At 36.6% G+C, this 16,913-nt stretch overlaps 1 protein-coding gene across 1 annotated transcript in view; it reads left to right on the plus strand.

Moving 5' to 3' along the window:
- Positions 1 to 16,913, plus strand: part of CCDC141 (coiled-coil domain containing 141) — a 230,691-nt gene that overhangs the window by 52,835 nt on the left and 160,943 nt on the right. Inside the window, exons 3-4 of the mRNA XM_049773528.1 lie at positions 11,699 to 11,890; positions 16,528 to 16,636. Coding sequence (XP_049629485.1) covers positions 11,699 to 11,890; positions 16,528 to 16,636 — 301 coding nt within the window. The remainder of the gene's footprint in view (positions 1 to 11,698; positions 11,891 to 16,527; positions 16,637 to 16,913) is intronic.

A 16,913-nucleotide genomic window follows, 5' to 3' on the forward strand; every position in this document is an offset into this window, starting at 1 on the left:
TCTCTACCAACCCTGGCTACCTGGGGAAATGATTTTAGAGTTCTAGGACTGTAGGCCTTGCTTGGTCCTTTCAGTTCCGACTACTTCCCTTACAGAAAAGAATTTCAGGAGGAGACTAGGAGTGAAGTAAAAATAGGTGGGGTTCTTTTTTTTTTTTTTAAGGTACTGAGGAAGGAAGGAAGGAGAGGGAGAGGATAAGAGAGATTCCAGAAGACTCCACATGCCAGGACTTCTGATTCTCTTTGACTGGTATGCTGGGGGCTCTGGGCAGGACAGCTAGACTAAGTGGGCTGATCACTTAGTCCAGGGGACTGAGATCCTCCCATGCCAGACTGGTTTTCAGGGCCAGGCCTTGTAAATCGGGCCCTGGGGGGAATGTGGGAGAGAGAAACTCCTCTTGTGCATACTGGACTCCATTCAGGGGTTCCTTTCTTACTAGTATTCACTACAATATACACTTTTTAACATCATCCAAAAATGTTCTTAATTCTTGACTGTTTCTAAGAAAAAAATGGAATTGGAGGATAACATTCTAATAGGTCTCTAAAATCATTGTATCTGTAAACTTGACTTCCTATACAGTGGTCCTCTCTGACTGCCAAGCCTAATCTATAAACAATTCATTTATACAATGTATAGAGCCCCTATGATATATTGCCCTTCCCCCACACCAGAGTCCCTTCTACTCCCTCATCTCCCAATCTGGATTCGTTATATTCCCCTCAATTAACCTTCTTTACCCTTAGCTCATGATTACTCCTTAACTCTCTCACCCCCAACCATCAGTACCCCACATTTACTCTTTTTAACTTCAGTACTGCACAGTCCTAATCACAGACCAAAGTCATGCATTGGATTTAACAACCCCCAACTATTTCAAAAGACATAAAATGAACACATATGTCTTTTGAATATTTTATGTGTGTTTTTTGACAGCTATAACTCTACTAAATATTCTTTTACAGAGACTATTCTACCCACTTTTTATCTCTTCTTTTCTTTGTGAGCTGTTCACTAAGGAATTTTGGTGAAAGAGTCCCTCAGTTTAATGCTTATGATTGAACCATGTTATGGGGATTATCGGACTTGTTCTTTTTTTTATAATTTTTATTTTGATCATAGTGGCTTACATATTGTTGACAATAATATTTTGGGTACATATTAACATTATATCAGGGGGATTCCCATCACCGAATTATCCTCCCTACACCTCCATTCCCATCCTACCTCCCATATCCTCCTCCCTCACCCCCAGGGCTGCTAGAACACATGGTCCCCTCTAAGCCTAGCTTACTATTTAGTGGTCCTACACCTGTTTTGAACTTGGTACCTTCCTTGTTTCCTCCTCTAATTGGGAGGCGGGACTATATAGTTCAAATTATGTGGTTTTGTTTGAAGAAGAGAAAAATGATAAACTGGGGTAAAAATCAAATACACCGAAAATGGGCAGAGTCCTTCTAGAGGCTCTCTCATCATCGGTTTGAGAGACAAAGGGGAGAAAGAAGGTGAAACACCCCAACAGTACACAAAGAAGTGTCAAATAAAATATCCAGTGAGCACTCCAACAATAAAGATAAGCACCGCATAAAACCCATGGTTTTGAGATAAAAAAAAGCATGGCAGAGCACCCAAAGAAAGAAAAGAACAGAAGAAAAAGTATATATATATATATATATATATATATATATATATAACTTCAATAACCATACCAAAATGAAGAAATCAACAAAACCTAGATAGATAAAAAATAAAAAAAAGGAAAAAGAAAGAAAAGAAAAAGTTATTTTGTGCTTTTTTTCCCTCCTGCACAGGCACAGTAAATATTGGGGTCATTCGGAAAGGAATTCCCTTGGCCTAAGAGATACAAGATTTCTCCACCCTTGGAGTATATTGTCATGGGATTAACTATCGACTCCACTTAGGTTCATTTACTCTTCCCTCGGTGCTTTTGTGGTGTTTGGAAGACTTCTGCTCTGTCCTGGGTGATAAAATCAGATCTCTGTATCTAGATATCTCGGTATCTGCACAGGTCAAGGGGTGGAACGTATGATGAAGCCTTTCTTTGTGGTTTTAGAAGATCTGTTTCCTCAATTTAATCTGTTTTCTGTGGTTGGTGGTCTTGGTCTTTGCACTGATCCTAGGATGGAGCCTAGGATAATGTCTTTTGTTATGTTTTCAGAAGACCCAATCCGTTGCAATTGTCTCAGACAGACCCTTGGAACTGGAGATCATGGTTGTTGTGCAGATTGTAGCTCAAACCCTAGACTAGGGCTTTTTTATTGGTCCCAGGATACATACAGTCCAGTCATGGTTCTATCAGCCAGTCATCTGTAAAACATGTCTTGGCTTTTGGAGAGACCAAAGATTGATGTCTTCTAATTTTGTCTTAACGTCAGCTGGAGGGGTAGGATAACCTGCTCTAAGTTCTAAGTTGTTCCCATTTTCCTCATCAGGATATCATATTAGAGCTGGCACTTGTTGGTGTCCAAGCAGTATTAAGGATGTCCCAGATGGGATTTATTTCCTGTAGCTGTCATGAAGAACTGTGTCGTTTCTATGTCTAGGATCCAGGGTTCAAGGCTGGACGGATGGTGTCTAATCACCTGGGGTCTAAGTTGGGTTCATGTGACATTTTTTCAAGGTAGGAGATGTCCCTGTATTGTAACAAGTATGAGTTCTTATCCCTAGTAGATAAGAGCTTGTTTTTATATGTAAGATTTCCCCTTTTTTTAGTGTGTCTTTGCAGGTGGAAATGGTGCTACATTATATTCCTGGTGCATTTGGGGGTGGAAAAAGAAGAAAACGGAAATAGGTCACACATCCAAAAAAGATAAAAATAGAAATAAAAATATATGTGCTCACGTATATATAAGGAACAAAGATTTAAAAAAAATGAAGTAACAAAGTAATTAAGAGAACAAAATGATTCTATAGACTATCTTACATTTGGGGAAAAGTAGGTAAAGAGATAGTGCAATACAGGACTTATACTTTTGATGGAAGTATAGGTTTCCCCATAGTCTTTTGAGATTTTCTTCTGGTGTATGTGTTCCCGGGTGTCTTTTCATCACATACCCTGAACTAGAGGTTGGCAAAAGTTTTGCGGCAAGGAGGTCTTGGGAAGAATTCTTGCTTTGGGGATACTTTTAGAGCTGAGTCTGGTTTCAAGTAACAGTCCACGCTAGGTAGAGTTGGTAAGGAGGGCTGCGCAGCTTGAGTCAGCGGGGGGAGTTGGTTGCCTTTTCTTGCCGGGCATGAGGTGTGGGTTTAAATGGGTGTCCCTTCGGTTGGGTGCTGGATACTGGTTCGTCAGGGTAGGAGGTCAGTCTTGATGCCTAATAGATTAAGAACTGAGGGTGAAGAGTTTTAATAATGTGGGAAATCTGGATGGGATTGAGGAGTGAAGGGATAGTCGGATTTCCAAAGAGGGGAAAGAGGAAAGTATATGGAAGGGGCAGGAAGGAAGAAAAGAGAAAATACATTATAAAGTAAAAGAGAAGAATAAAGAAAGAAGAAAAGAAATAAAAATAAAGTAGTGAGAAGAAAGGAGGAAAGGGCAAGGGAATGCTAGTTTGCTTGAATGTGTTCGATGAGTAGGTCCTGTAGAATGAGTCTATAGGTCACAGTTGCTACTTTGGTGTTCTGGCTGGTCAGTATTTCAAGACCTAAAAGAAGGTATAACCTAGAGATAAAGTGTATGTTAAAGAGTTTTCTCGGGGCATTCTCATAGTGCAAGCTGGGTATGGTATCTCATGTGATTGGGCCCCGAAGTGCCATCTTAGTTTGTCCACCCTTTGTATCCAAGAACGCCTGTGGACAGAAAAGCTGAGAGGTTATTTTAAATATAGTAAGATTAAGGCATTAAAACATATTGTTATGAGATGTTTCCGTTGGAGTCAGTGATTTCCCGTGGTATTTTTTACCTGTAATCCTGTATAAGATCCCTAAGGGATTATTATGGGCCTTTGTAGTAGAAGACTGATTACATACCTGTTCTCTCTATGCTGCTGTTTCTGCTGTTGCTGGTTTCTTTGTGGTATAATGTGTAGTCAAGAGTTTGTGTTGTTCTTCTTTTATGTGTTTTGGGCACTTCTCCCCAGTGTATGTTGACTGTTACAGTGTTTGGAGTTTCTACCCTGTTAAACACTGTTATTTGATTGTTAAGTATTAGTTGTATATAAGGTGTATGTTCTAGGTGCTTCAGAATAGTGCTATCATTCTGTGTTTATCTTTTGTCTTCTGACTTACTTTGTTTAACATAATATGTTCTAGGTCCTTCCACGTTGCTGCAAAGTCTATGATTGTATCATTTCTGACTGCCATGTAGTATTCCATTGTGTATAGATACCACATCTTAATGATCCACTCATCTGTTGTTGGACATCAAGGCTGGTTCTAAGACTTGGCTATTATACTGAGTGCTGAGATAAAAAGTGGGGTGCACACATACTTTGGGATGAATGTTCTTCTGACTTGGGGTTAGATACCTAGGAGAGCAATTGCTGGGTCAAATGGCAGCTCAATTCTGAGTTCCTTGAGCACTCTCCAGACTGTTCTCCATAGGGGTTGGACTAGGGGGCATTCCCACCAGCAGTGGATGAGAGTGCCTTTCATACTGCATCCCCGCCAACAGAGGCTGTTCCCATTATTTTTGATGTGAGCCATTCTCACTGGTGTAAGGAGGTACCTCATTGTTTTGATTTGGATTTCTCTGATGATGAGTGAAGATGAGCATGTTTTCATGAGTTTGTTGGCCATCTTTCGGTCTTCCAAGAACTGTCTATTCATTTCATCTTCCCATTTTTATGGCTTTATTTGGTTTTGGGGGGCTCAGCTTTCTGAGTGTTTTGTATATTCTGGATATCAGCCCTTTATCTGATATGTTGGGTGAAAAGATTTTTTTCCCAGTCAATTAACTGTCTTCTTGTGTTAAGTAGGGTTTCTTTTGCCATGCAGAAGCTTTTTTGTTTGATGTAGTCCCATGTGTTTATGTTTGACGCTAAAGTTCTTGCCATTGGTGCGCCATCCTCGAAGACCTTTTTGATATATATATATATATATATATATATATATATATATATATATATATATATATATATATGTATATATAGGTCTTCGAGTGTTCTACCTATTTTATTCTCTATAAACTTTATAGATTTGGGTCTAATTTCGAGGTCTTTGATCCATTTTGAGTTGATTTTTGTATAAAGAGTGAGGTATGGGTCAATTTTGAATTTCTTACATGTGGTTTTCCAGTTGTACCAACACCATCTGTTGAAAAGACTTTCTTTGTTCCATTTCAAGTTCTTGGCTTTTTTGTCAAATATTAGTTGATTGTATATCTGGGGATTTATGTCTGAAAATTCTGTTCTAACCCACTGGTCTGAGGCTCTGTCCTTGTACCAGTACCATGCTGTTTTGATCACTATGGCTTTATAGTATAGCTTCAGGTTAGGTAGCGAGATGCCACTCAGCTTCTTGTTTCTTAGTATGTGTTTGGCTATCCTGGGTCTTTTGTGATTCCAGATAAATTTTATGATTAATTGTTCTAATTCTTTAAAGAATGGTACCTAAATTTGGATTGAGATTGCATTAAATCTATATAGAAGTTTGGGTAGGATAGTCATTTTGACTATGTTGATTCTACCTACACATGAGCATGGGATGTTGTTCCATTTCCTTAGATCCTCTTCAATTTCTTTCTGGAGTGTTTTTGAAGTTTTCCTGGTATAGGTCCTTCACTTCCCTTGTAAGGTTGATTCCTAGGTACCTTATTTTTTTATACTATTTTAAATGGAGTTGTATTTTTGATCTCTCTCTCCTCAACTTCATTGTTTGTGTAGAGAAACACTACTGTCTTTTGTGTTATTGACTTTGTAGCCAGCCCCTTTGCTGTATTGGTTAATTATTTCTAGGAGTTTTACTGTGGACTCTAGGGTTTTCGATGTATATGATCATATCATCTGCAAAAAGAGATGGTTTGAGTTCCTCTTTCCCAATTTGGATTCCTTTGATACCTGTCTCTTGTCGAATTGCTATTGCTAGGACTTCTAAGATTATATTGAATAAGAGTGGAGAGTTTGGGGGCCGGGCAGTGGCGCTAAAGGTAAGGTGCCTGCCTTGCCTGCGCTAACCTTGGACGGACCACGGTTCGATCCCCCGTTGTCCCATATGGTCCCCCAAGCCAGGAGCAACTTCTGAGCACATAGCCAGGAGTAACCCCTGAGCGTTACTGGGTGTGGCCCAAAAAACCAAAAAAAAAAAAAAAAAAAAAAGAGTGGAGAGTTTGAACAGTCTTGCCTAGTTCCTGAGTTTAGTGGAAATGCTTCTAGTTTTTCACCATTAAGGATAATGTTGACTGTGGGCTTTTCATAGATAGCTGTAACTATCTTGAGAAAGGTTCCCTCTAACCCTATTTTGCTGAGTGTTTTCAGCATGAAAGGGTGTTGGATTTTGTCAAATGCCTTCTCTGCATCGACTTATATGATTATGTGTTTTTTGTCTTTCTTGTTGTTGATGTGATATATGATGTTGATTGATTTGCATATGTTGAACCAACCGTGCATTCCTGGGATGAAACCTCCTTGGTCATGTTGTATGATCTTTTTGATAAAGTGCTGGATTCGGTTTGCTAAAATTTTGTTTAGAATCTTTGCATCTATGTTCATTAGTGAGATTGGTCTGTAGTTTTCTTTCTTGGAGGTGTCTTTGCCATCTTTGGGAATGATTATGATATTAGCCCCATAAAAGGAGTTGGGGAGATTCCTGTTTCTTCAATGGTTTGGAAGAGCCTGTGGAAAAGTGATAGTAAGTCTTCTCAGAATTTTTGATTGAATTTGCTTGCAAATCCGTCTGGACCTGGACTTTTGTTCTCAGGGAGTTTCTTAATTACATATTCAATTTCCTCTGAAGTGATTGGTCTGTTTAGGCTTTCTAGGTCTTCCTTATCCAGTCTCAGAAGATGGTATTTTTCCAGGAATCTGTCGATTTCTACTGGGTTCTCTAGCCTAACTTGAGTATAGTTGTTCATAATATGAACTCATGATATGTTGTATTTCTTGGGGTTCTGCTGTAATCTCTCCCCTTTCATTTGTGATCCTACTGATGGTGTTTTCCCTCTTTTTTTTTTTGGTGAGTTTTGCCAGTGGTTTGTCTCTCTTGTTTATTTTTTCAAAAAACCAACTCCTGGTCTCATTGATTTTTTGTATTGTTTTCTTTGTTTCTATGTTGTTTATTTCTGCTCTGGTTTTTTATTATTTCTTGCCTTCTGGTTGTGGTTGGATTTCTTTGCTGCTGTTGTTCCAATTCCTTGAGGTAATCCTTTAAACTGTTGGTTTTGTCGTTTTCCTGTTTCTTGACATAGGCCTGTATTTCTATGTATTTCTCTTGCAAACCTGGAGAAACACATGAAGGGAAATGTGATAATTGTAGGAGATCTCAATACTCCACTATCACCACTGGGCAGATCCACCAAACAGAAAAACAGCAGATATAAGAGCCCTAAATGAAAAATTAGAAGATCTAGGGCTAATAGACTTTTACAGGACCCTCCATCCCCAGAAAACAGAATACACATTCTTCTCAAGCCCACATGGAACCTTCTCCAGAATAGACCATGTCCTAGGATACAAATCTAACCTATATATGATTACAAATGTAAGGATCATTAGAAGAATCCTATCAGATCACTATGCAACAGAGGTCAAAATTGACTACAAGAAGAAGCAATGGAGAAAAACTAATACCTGGAGATTAAACAACATGCTGGATCAAAGAGCAAATCAAGGAGGAAATAAAAAGATTCCTTGAGACAAATGATAATGAAGAGACAACCTGTCAAAATCAGTGCCAGACTTGTTCTTATGGCCCCCATATGTGTGGATAATGCCACATGGCATTGTTCCTTGTTTGCATAGGCACATTAAAATGAAAAAATACTATACATACAAATAAGTTCTTATCTAATAGAGGTTGGAACAAACAAATCTTGTAGTGCAATGAGACCTTACACCCTGAACATTGATATAATGACCTGGCACAACCCTCAGAAGAATGGGCATCCTCCATTCACCCCTGAACCAGGGAAGCTATCTACGAATCATCCAAGGTTTTTTATAACACCTGGAAGCAATCCTCTACCAGGGAAGACCCTACCACTGCTCTGACATCAACCTGCTCAAAAGAGACTTCCCTTAACACTGATAAGACTTAACAACAACAACGACCTGCTTACAGGACAGGGCTCTCTGCATTGCCCTTTAATTGTGAGGTGAAACGAGAGGACGCTCTGCATGATTCTGACTGCAATGTAGGATATGCAGATTCCAGGATCTCTAATATAGAAACATGATACCAACAACAGAGACTGTGTGAAAAATAAAACTGTATTGGCACTACAGACAATGACTTGGATTGGACAAACTAGTTTGCCTGGAGCCTAAAGTTGGTCAGGAAACTTTAGGGGTGGGGTCTCCTTGTATTTAGGCCAAGGCTTTTCCTTTCCATGTCCCTCATATTTTGGTGGGCCTATGCAAACAATAATTTCCGTTTTTACTGTACTCCTTTGACTCTAACCCTTAAGAAAAACAACCCTCTTAAACTTTTGAGGTTAACTTAAACTAATATGCTTGTGCATAGAAATGTACAAAAGTACTTTGCCTTCAATGTTTAAGGAGTTACATAAGTATTATGGCTTTTCATTGCTTTGTGTGCTGCTAAGAAATATTATGTATTACAATCTGGGGACTTGAGGGACAAAGTAATTGTACATGGGTTCTGTTTTATTTTTCTTAATGTTCTTTGGCTGAAAGTTCCAAGTTAAGATATCAGCAAGGGGACTTCTGAGAATTCTGTTTATGGGTGATTGTCCTTCCACTGTAACTTTACCTTGTCCTCTTTCTTTGCATCTTTGTTCTCATAATTAAAAATAAAAAATTAAAAAAAAAGAAAAGAAAATTAGAAAGTAAAAAAAAAAAAAGAAAGAAAGAGAGATTCGCTCACGAGACAACTCAGGCTTCTTCAAAGGCGGAGAAAAAACAACCTAGCATGAAAGTAGAAAAGTCATGTCTCAAGAGATGCAGGCAACATGTGCTTGGGCCCAAGAGCACATATATGCAACCCACCTCTACGGCTGAGAGAATCCTAGGACGCATCCTAGAGTGAAAGTATGAAATATGAAAGTATGAGAGGAAATGTGATCTACATGTACTCAGACACCATGGCACATCAAGCAACAGAAAGGAGCCTCTCCTTTGTTTCAAGTTGACTTTCATAGGGTTTTTTTTTTTCTCCCTACCAGTTTTCTATAGGGTTTTCTACTTAAGTAAGGGTATCATTGTTAGGTCTTCTCTGATGGTCTTCTTCAATATTCTTTTCCTGGCTGTTGGATGGAGATTAATCTTCTCTGTGACATCTAAGACTTCATTGCCTAAAGGTGGGATGAGGGACTTCCCTACCTGCCTACTTGCTTCAGGCTGAATATGGACTTGGAGATAAGAGGAGTTTTCATTTATTTTTAATTCTAGAAAGCACTTTCTGAGTCTTAGGTATTCACTCAAGCTTTCAATTGTTTTCATTTAGCCTTTGGGGAGCAAAAACATTCAATCCTCAGTTCCTAGGCCTTAGGTTGAAGTGGTAGAATTTGTCTTCAGGCTATTTCTTATACTAAAAGAAAATAGAATTGTTCCTATAAGCTTGGTTAAGAAGCTGCTGAGTTTCTTGTCTCCACATCAGGTTTTCTAGAAGTAAACATTTAAAACTGGAGTGCTGTTTGTGTTTTCGGCTTGGTGCTCCCTCCCCTTTCTTCCAGCTCCCTTTAGCTTTTACAGTTTAGAAATTGTGTGTGTGTGTGTGTGTGTGTGTGTGTGTGTTTGTGTGTGTGTATGTTTATTTTGCTGTGATGCCAACACAATGGTGTAAGATCCTCTCCATTTGGGCCTCTTAGCTCTTTTTATAGTTTAAAAAGACTGTTTTTCTTATCTCTTCTGAATTTAAGAGTAGGGGTGTAGAAATACATATAAATACCTCAAAGTTTTTCTTTAATTTTAAGTTACCTTTTTTTTGTTTCAGTGTTGACTTGGTTGCTTGAAACATCTTGCTTTCCAGAGTTCTGACAGTGTCTTAACACTTCCTTAAAAGCCTTTGCTAGCTTTTCTAGAGTTTCTGTAGAGGAATGGACTATGAAAGATATCTATCTACTCTACTAATTTCATTGGCAAATGTCAAATGTTTTTACATTTACTTCAGCATCAATATATGAATTAATTAAACTGAATCCCTATATTTATTTCAATTTATTAATTTCTGATATATATTTAATAAATCCCTTTATTTTATATTTTAATGTATTACATATTTATGATTTAGACTAGAATGTTTAATTTTTCTTTTTTTAAAGATAAAATTATCTAATATTAGCTATAAATTTCATCCAAAGGTAAAGTTGGTAGAAATTTTATTAATCAACTATTTTTAAGGGGAGAGTGTTTGGGCCACACTTGGCATTGACAGGGCTCAGGGAACCATCTGGGATGGAAGGGATTTAACCTGCAGTGTGCAAGGCAAGCTTTCTACTGGCTTTACTATCATTCCAGACCCTTGTTAACTATTTTTCTTTACCCAATTGCTTTTTTATTAATCTTGCATCAAACCTCAAGTTCATTGACAATAACTATATTAAAATAATAAGTTTTACTGTGTTATTTTTTATATTTTTATGAGATCTTTCAGATATGTTTTAATTAGATTCTTTGTTTTTGTTTGTTTGTTTTTTAAAACAGTGAGATCAATACTCTATAAGCATGGCAAAGTAGATATGTTTAGCCTGTCCATATCCTCTAGTTTATAACTGCCAGAGTTCAGCTCTGGGTGAATAGGCATGAAGCAGGGGTACCATAAGGATTAAGAAAACAAGATAGACATAATAGATAAAAACATGGGGTTAAGGGGTTCTCAACCTAATAGACTGAGAGCCCTGACTGTCCTTTACATACAGTATTTATTATTCAGGAATAATCAACATGGGAGGATGCCCTTAGATAGGTTTTTACATTTCAAAAAGAGATGTGTATGTAAGTGAAATTTATTATAAGTCTCTTTTGATGATCTTCTTCTGGGGAAGGTAGCCTGGTAAAAGAGTGATATAGAACTCCCATTCACAGGGGTTTCTGGGAATGCCTGCATTCTGGTGATTGGAGAATCAAGAGCCCTTATCATTTTTCTGCCCCTCCCCTTAGATTATCAACTCTCTAGCTAAATTTATTTATTTCTTGGATTTTTTTCACATTCAACATATGACAGTCACCATTGCTCCTTCCAACCTGTTTCATTGGCCTGTCTGTTAGCAGTTTGTGCTCATAAATTCTCTCCTAGACCTTTCTTGACATCACACAATTTAAATAATCAAGTGTTGGGGCTGGAGAGATAGCATAGTAGTATGACATTTGCCTTGCAAGTGGCCAAACCAGGACCAACAGTGGTTTTTAATCCTGGCATCCCATATGGTCCCCGAGCCTGCCAGGAGTGATTTCTGAGCAGAGAGCCAGGAGTAATCCCTGAGCACCATTGAGTGTGGCCCAAAACCCCCCACCAAAAAAAATCAAGTGTTTAAAGTATGATATTGAAAATAAGTTTAAAAAATCATTTGATTCTGTATTCTTATTTTGAGAGACACTGTGCTTTTTATTGTCCCCTGATTTAGGCTTTGGAAGATAGAGTATGGGAACTCCTGCAGGAAGCAGACAAGATAGCTGACCAGAACACAGATCAGAGTGAGGTCTATGAAGCCATGGCCAACACTCTGGGTGAAGCATGGGCAGCCCTGATCTCCATGCTTGAAGGAAGACGGGAACTCCTCAGCTTGACTTCTGAATTTTTTGAGAATGCCATGGAGGTTTGTGTTTAAAATAATTTCTCCATTTTCTGTATCAGAGCAAATGATTAACACTGCTAAAAAGGTCTTGTCTCCACAAATAGACTTACTAATCAATTTTACATTGTCAAAAGTAAATAGAAATACACAGTCAACTATTCACTGTTGGAAAATAAATTGTTAACATTTCAACGTAGGCCTTTAAATTAAAATTTTAGTAAAGTTAATTAAAATTAAGTAAAGTGTTAAATAAAAATAAATCTTAAGAATGAAAGTTGATAAAAAAAATCCCTGAAAGATAAAGTATGTGAAAAAAAATTTACTCGTCGGTTATTATATATGTTTCTCTTTAAAAGATAGTAATTAATAAATCACAGAATTGCCTATTGGTTGTAATATTAATAGGACATTTTGATCTGTAGTGTTCTTGTTGGTTAAAAGTTGAGAATATAATTTCTTCTGTTCCTATGCAAAAGGGAAGAAAGAAAAAGAATATTGCATAGATATTTGACTTGTAAGCACAACATTTTATATAATAACATCCTAAGTCAGATAATTGAGATCTTTCATTTGAATTTATTCAAAATATAAGGGAATAAAAAACATTCTGGATATAAGGAGATCATTTCCATCTAATACTTGTTTTTAAATTCTGTTATTTATTTTTTATTTTGGTTTTGAGGTCACATTCAAATGCCCTATCCACTGTGCCATAGCTCTAGCCCAGTTAATTATATTATTTTTAAAGGAAGTTTATTTCCATGTATAACTTAACTTTAATTCTTTTTTATTAAAGTTCCCAATTTCAAAATATGATACTCAAGTAACATTATTAGAATAAGTTATACAGTTGACGTAGGACAGTTGCTGGAAATTCTACTTTTAAATTCTCTCTTGAGAAGTTAAACTATTAGGAATCTTGGCTTTTGATGTGAGAGCGCTTCTTTATTATGATAAAATGCTAGCTTTAAAAAAGATGATGTTTCAAAGCTGAAAATTTAGAGCTTAAATCCAAAATAATGAAGCAAAAAGCATTAGTAATAGAATATAAAAACTGAGGTAGACAATCTCATGCATCATGCATTCACTGAAAGAAAAAAACAGAACATACTCCATTTTCAAGCTTGTTTTTCATTATTTGAACACTGGAATTTCACCATTGTTTATTTTATAGATGACCTTGAGAAAAAGTTCTATTCACAGTTTTCTTTCCTGTAAAGAAATTTCTCATGTGAAATATATCTTACTTATGACACCTTATAAATGAAAGATAGTTAATTGTCCTTGAAATTAAGTTGTTTGAACAGAAGAAATTATCTTTTCTCAAGATCAAAATTGAGCAAATTTATTTCTTTCTCATAGGAACTATTACTAATACTTACTGATTGAAAAAATCACTTCCAGATTTTGTATGATATAACAAGATATACTAACTCAATAATATTCCACACTTAAACTCTTATTATTTGTGGTAAAATATATTTTTATATATTATACACACACATATATACATACATATTTGCATTTTCCTTTTTAGCTTGTGACCACTTTTAACTAAACTGTAGAGAATCACCTTTGTAATCATTTCTGCCCCTTGTGTTTGCCAAAGTGATTTTATGAATAACTTTTAAAATATGAGGGTCAGACGTCAGAAAGATAGTAGAGGAGGTAAGGTGCTTGCCTTCCTTCATGCTGACTGTTTTCATTCTATAACCCCATCTAGTTCCTTGAAGCATTGCTGGGTGATCTCTAAGCATAAAGCCAGTACTAAATCCTGAGCATAAAACAAATAAACAAACAACAACAGCCCTAAAAATATACAGGTGAAATTAAAGTTTTTGAATAAACAAAAACCTTTTGAATATGCCCCACTCCCCCAAATATCCTAAAAATATACAGATGAAAATAGGGATTTTGAAAAGAGTTGTCCATTGGTGCTTCAATTTTATAAAAAGCTACAGAAAGAAGAAAAACAGGAAAGGAAATATTTCATAAGATAATTTTTGATAGAACTTTAAGTAAGTTTTTATCTGAGTAAAATGTTATTTTAATATTAACCAATAATCTATCTAACATGTAGATATATTACAGTGACTAAAATATTTGTAATATTTTATAGGATAAAAAAAATCTTACCTCTGTGTGTATATGTGTGTGTTTTCTTTTTGAAGCATCTCTTCAAAGATTCCTTAAAACAAGTTCTTAGAAATGGAATGAATTTGGGGCCGGCGAGATGGCTCTGCCTTGCAAGCACTAGCCAAGGAAGGACCACGGTTCGATCCACTGCATCCCATATGGTCCCCCCAAGCCAGGGGCAATTTCTGAGCGCCTAGCCAGGAGTAACCCCTGAACATCAAACTGATGTGGCCTGAAAAACAAAAACAAAAAAAGAAATGGAATGAATTTGATGGTATTGGACTGATAGCAAAGCTGGTAGGGCATTTATTTGCCTTGTAGATTGCCAACCCAGGTTGGATGCTGCATCCCATATAGTCCTCCAAGCTGGCCAGGATTAATTTTTGAGTTCAGAGCCAGGAGTAACCCCTGAGCATTGCTGGATGTGGCCCCCAAACTAAAAACAAACAAAAAAGTAAAAAGAAATAAGAAATGAAAAGCATTTGAGATATCAATGATTTAGGATCCCTTTACTAATCTATGTGCTTTATGGGAATTCTTTAAAAATGCAACGTAACTGGCAGTTTATTTCTCTATCAAACACCAGGCAGCAATTTAAGAATATTATCCCTAAGCGGGCTAGAGCAATAGTACAGCCGTGAGGCGCTTGCCTTGCGCGCAGCCAACACAGGACGGATCCAGTTCAAATCCTGATCTCAAAGCCTGAGTAAATCCTAAGAAAGTCGCTGGGTGTGATTCCTCCCCCACCAAAGAATTTTATCCCTAACAGGCCTAGACTCCCAACTGGATGATGCAACGTAACTGGCAGCTCATTTCTCTGTCAAACACCAGGCCTCTGTATCTCCAAGTGAGATGAGCTCAACAGTCCCACATCATTCTGTTCACTTACCTCGATTTTTTTAGAACAATAATAATAATAATAATAATAATAATAATAATAATAATAATAATAGAAATTTAGTCAATCTTGTTAATCAAATAGTTATAGAAAAGTGTTAAAACTCACTAAATTAAAATAAAATTGTTTAGGGAGAACTTGTGAAAGAAGACCCAACAATAGGGTTTTTTTGATCTCTCTCCCTGATACTTTGGCTTTGTTTTTTTTGCACTCAATTCAAAGATGAACCTCCAGATACATTAAAGTTCATATAAACTTTAATAATTGTCCCTGAATCTTAGTGCTCAAACCTTCCATTAGATTATTGTGACGGATATACAATACAGATCTACAATTGCTTTGTCCAGTGCTAAAATTTGTCTCCAAAATTATTTTCTAAAACTGTTGTCCTCACTTTAAGCCTCTCCTTTTCATCTACTTCTATAAATGTTTGAAGCTGGAGAACGCACATATTCCTCACCATTTAGAATGTCAAATTGCTATTTGTCTTTTGCTTGAAACAGAGGACTAATTTTCTATTTTTCATTCTTGAAATGTCAACTCTCATTTTTATTTATATAAATAACATATAATACTATTGATAAAACTGGAAACAATGACAAATTGTAGGTTTAAAAGCCCAAATTTCCCTTCCATCCTAATTTCTAAGCTCATCCTTAAAGATAACTATGGTATATTTTTTTAGCTCATTTTCTGTCTAAATAAGTATCAAATTACTTTGTATAAAAAAACTGGATTAGATTTTTTACTTATAGAACTAAAAAGTTCTAGCTTTATAATAGGCAAAAATATATCCTAATATTTTAAAGTACATAAAGTTAGATTTGCTTATAATTATTTATAATTGTATAGGTTAGTAATAAGCAAAACCATTTTTTTTTTTTTTTTTGAGCATGGGAGCACCTAAGCAGGGCTTTAGGAATTCAACAATACTGGGCCAAGCAAGTCAGTGTTTCGATGTGAGAAGTTTCTCTACTGGGCTGGTGTTTATCTGGGTCACATCTCTCTGGTGCTTGGGGATGGGGGTTCCAGGTCTATAATTCTGTGCTGCTCAGGATTTCATATGGTAGCTAGGGATCAAACCTGGATCCGAGAACCATAACCTCTACTATCTCCAGGCCTTTGACCCAACTTTCATTATTTGTTGTTGTTGTTGTTGTTGTTTGGGCCACACCCAGAGGTGCTCAGGGGTTACTCTTGGCTCTGCACTCAGGGGTCATTACTGGCAGTATTTAGGGGACCATATAAAATATTGGGTATAGAACCCAGGTCATCCACATGCAAGGCAAACAGTCTACCCACTGTGTTATCACTCTGGTCCCTACTTTCATTGTTTTTACTTATCATATTTTATAGTTTTCATCTGACAAATTTTGATACCTATTTAAAACCATAAAAAGAACAAAGGAATGACATTTTATTACCCTGGTGCTATATAAATTGCTTATGTGTGAAATGCTTATCCTCTCACATACACCCTAATCTAACATGCACTCACACAACCAGACAAAATTATTATTCAAAATAGATATGCATGCATGATAATCTAAGCCACTAATTTATAAAAGATATCTACAAATAAATATTATTTTTTTTATATCTTTCCTCTGTACTTTTGTTGTAGTTTGCTGTTAAAATAGATCAAGCCGAAGACTTCCTTCAGAACACACAGGAATTTGAGAGTGCTGAGTCCTTAAAATCACTTCTTCAGCTTCATGAACATCATACCAAAGGCAAGAAATGCACTTATTCCTCAAGGAAGTTATTAAAGTTCTTAAAAAAAAAACGTTCATTTGAGAAAGCTTATATATGAGTGTACTTTTAATTTGTTTATGAGCAACTTTATTTAAAGTGAAATAAAGAGAAAATTGCGAAAGAAAGTGTGACTCCACCCCAGATTTATGTGTAATTACCTACAAGACCCTCCCATTCCTGGGAGGGGTCTTGGGAAGGTTAGATAAGGCCTTTGACAGAAGGGATTAAGGATTTTGCCAGCATGGAGGTCAGAGT

The sequence above is a fragment of the Suncus etruscus genome, chromosome 5 (assembly GCF_024139225.1).
Source record: "Suncus etruscus isolate mSunEtr1 chromosome 5, mSunEtr1.pri.cur, whole genome shotgun sequence".
Lineage (NCBI taxonomy): Eukaryota > Metazoa > Chordata > Mammalia > Eulipotyphla > Soricidae > Suncus > Suncus etruscus.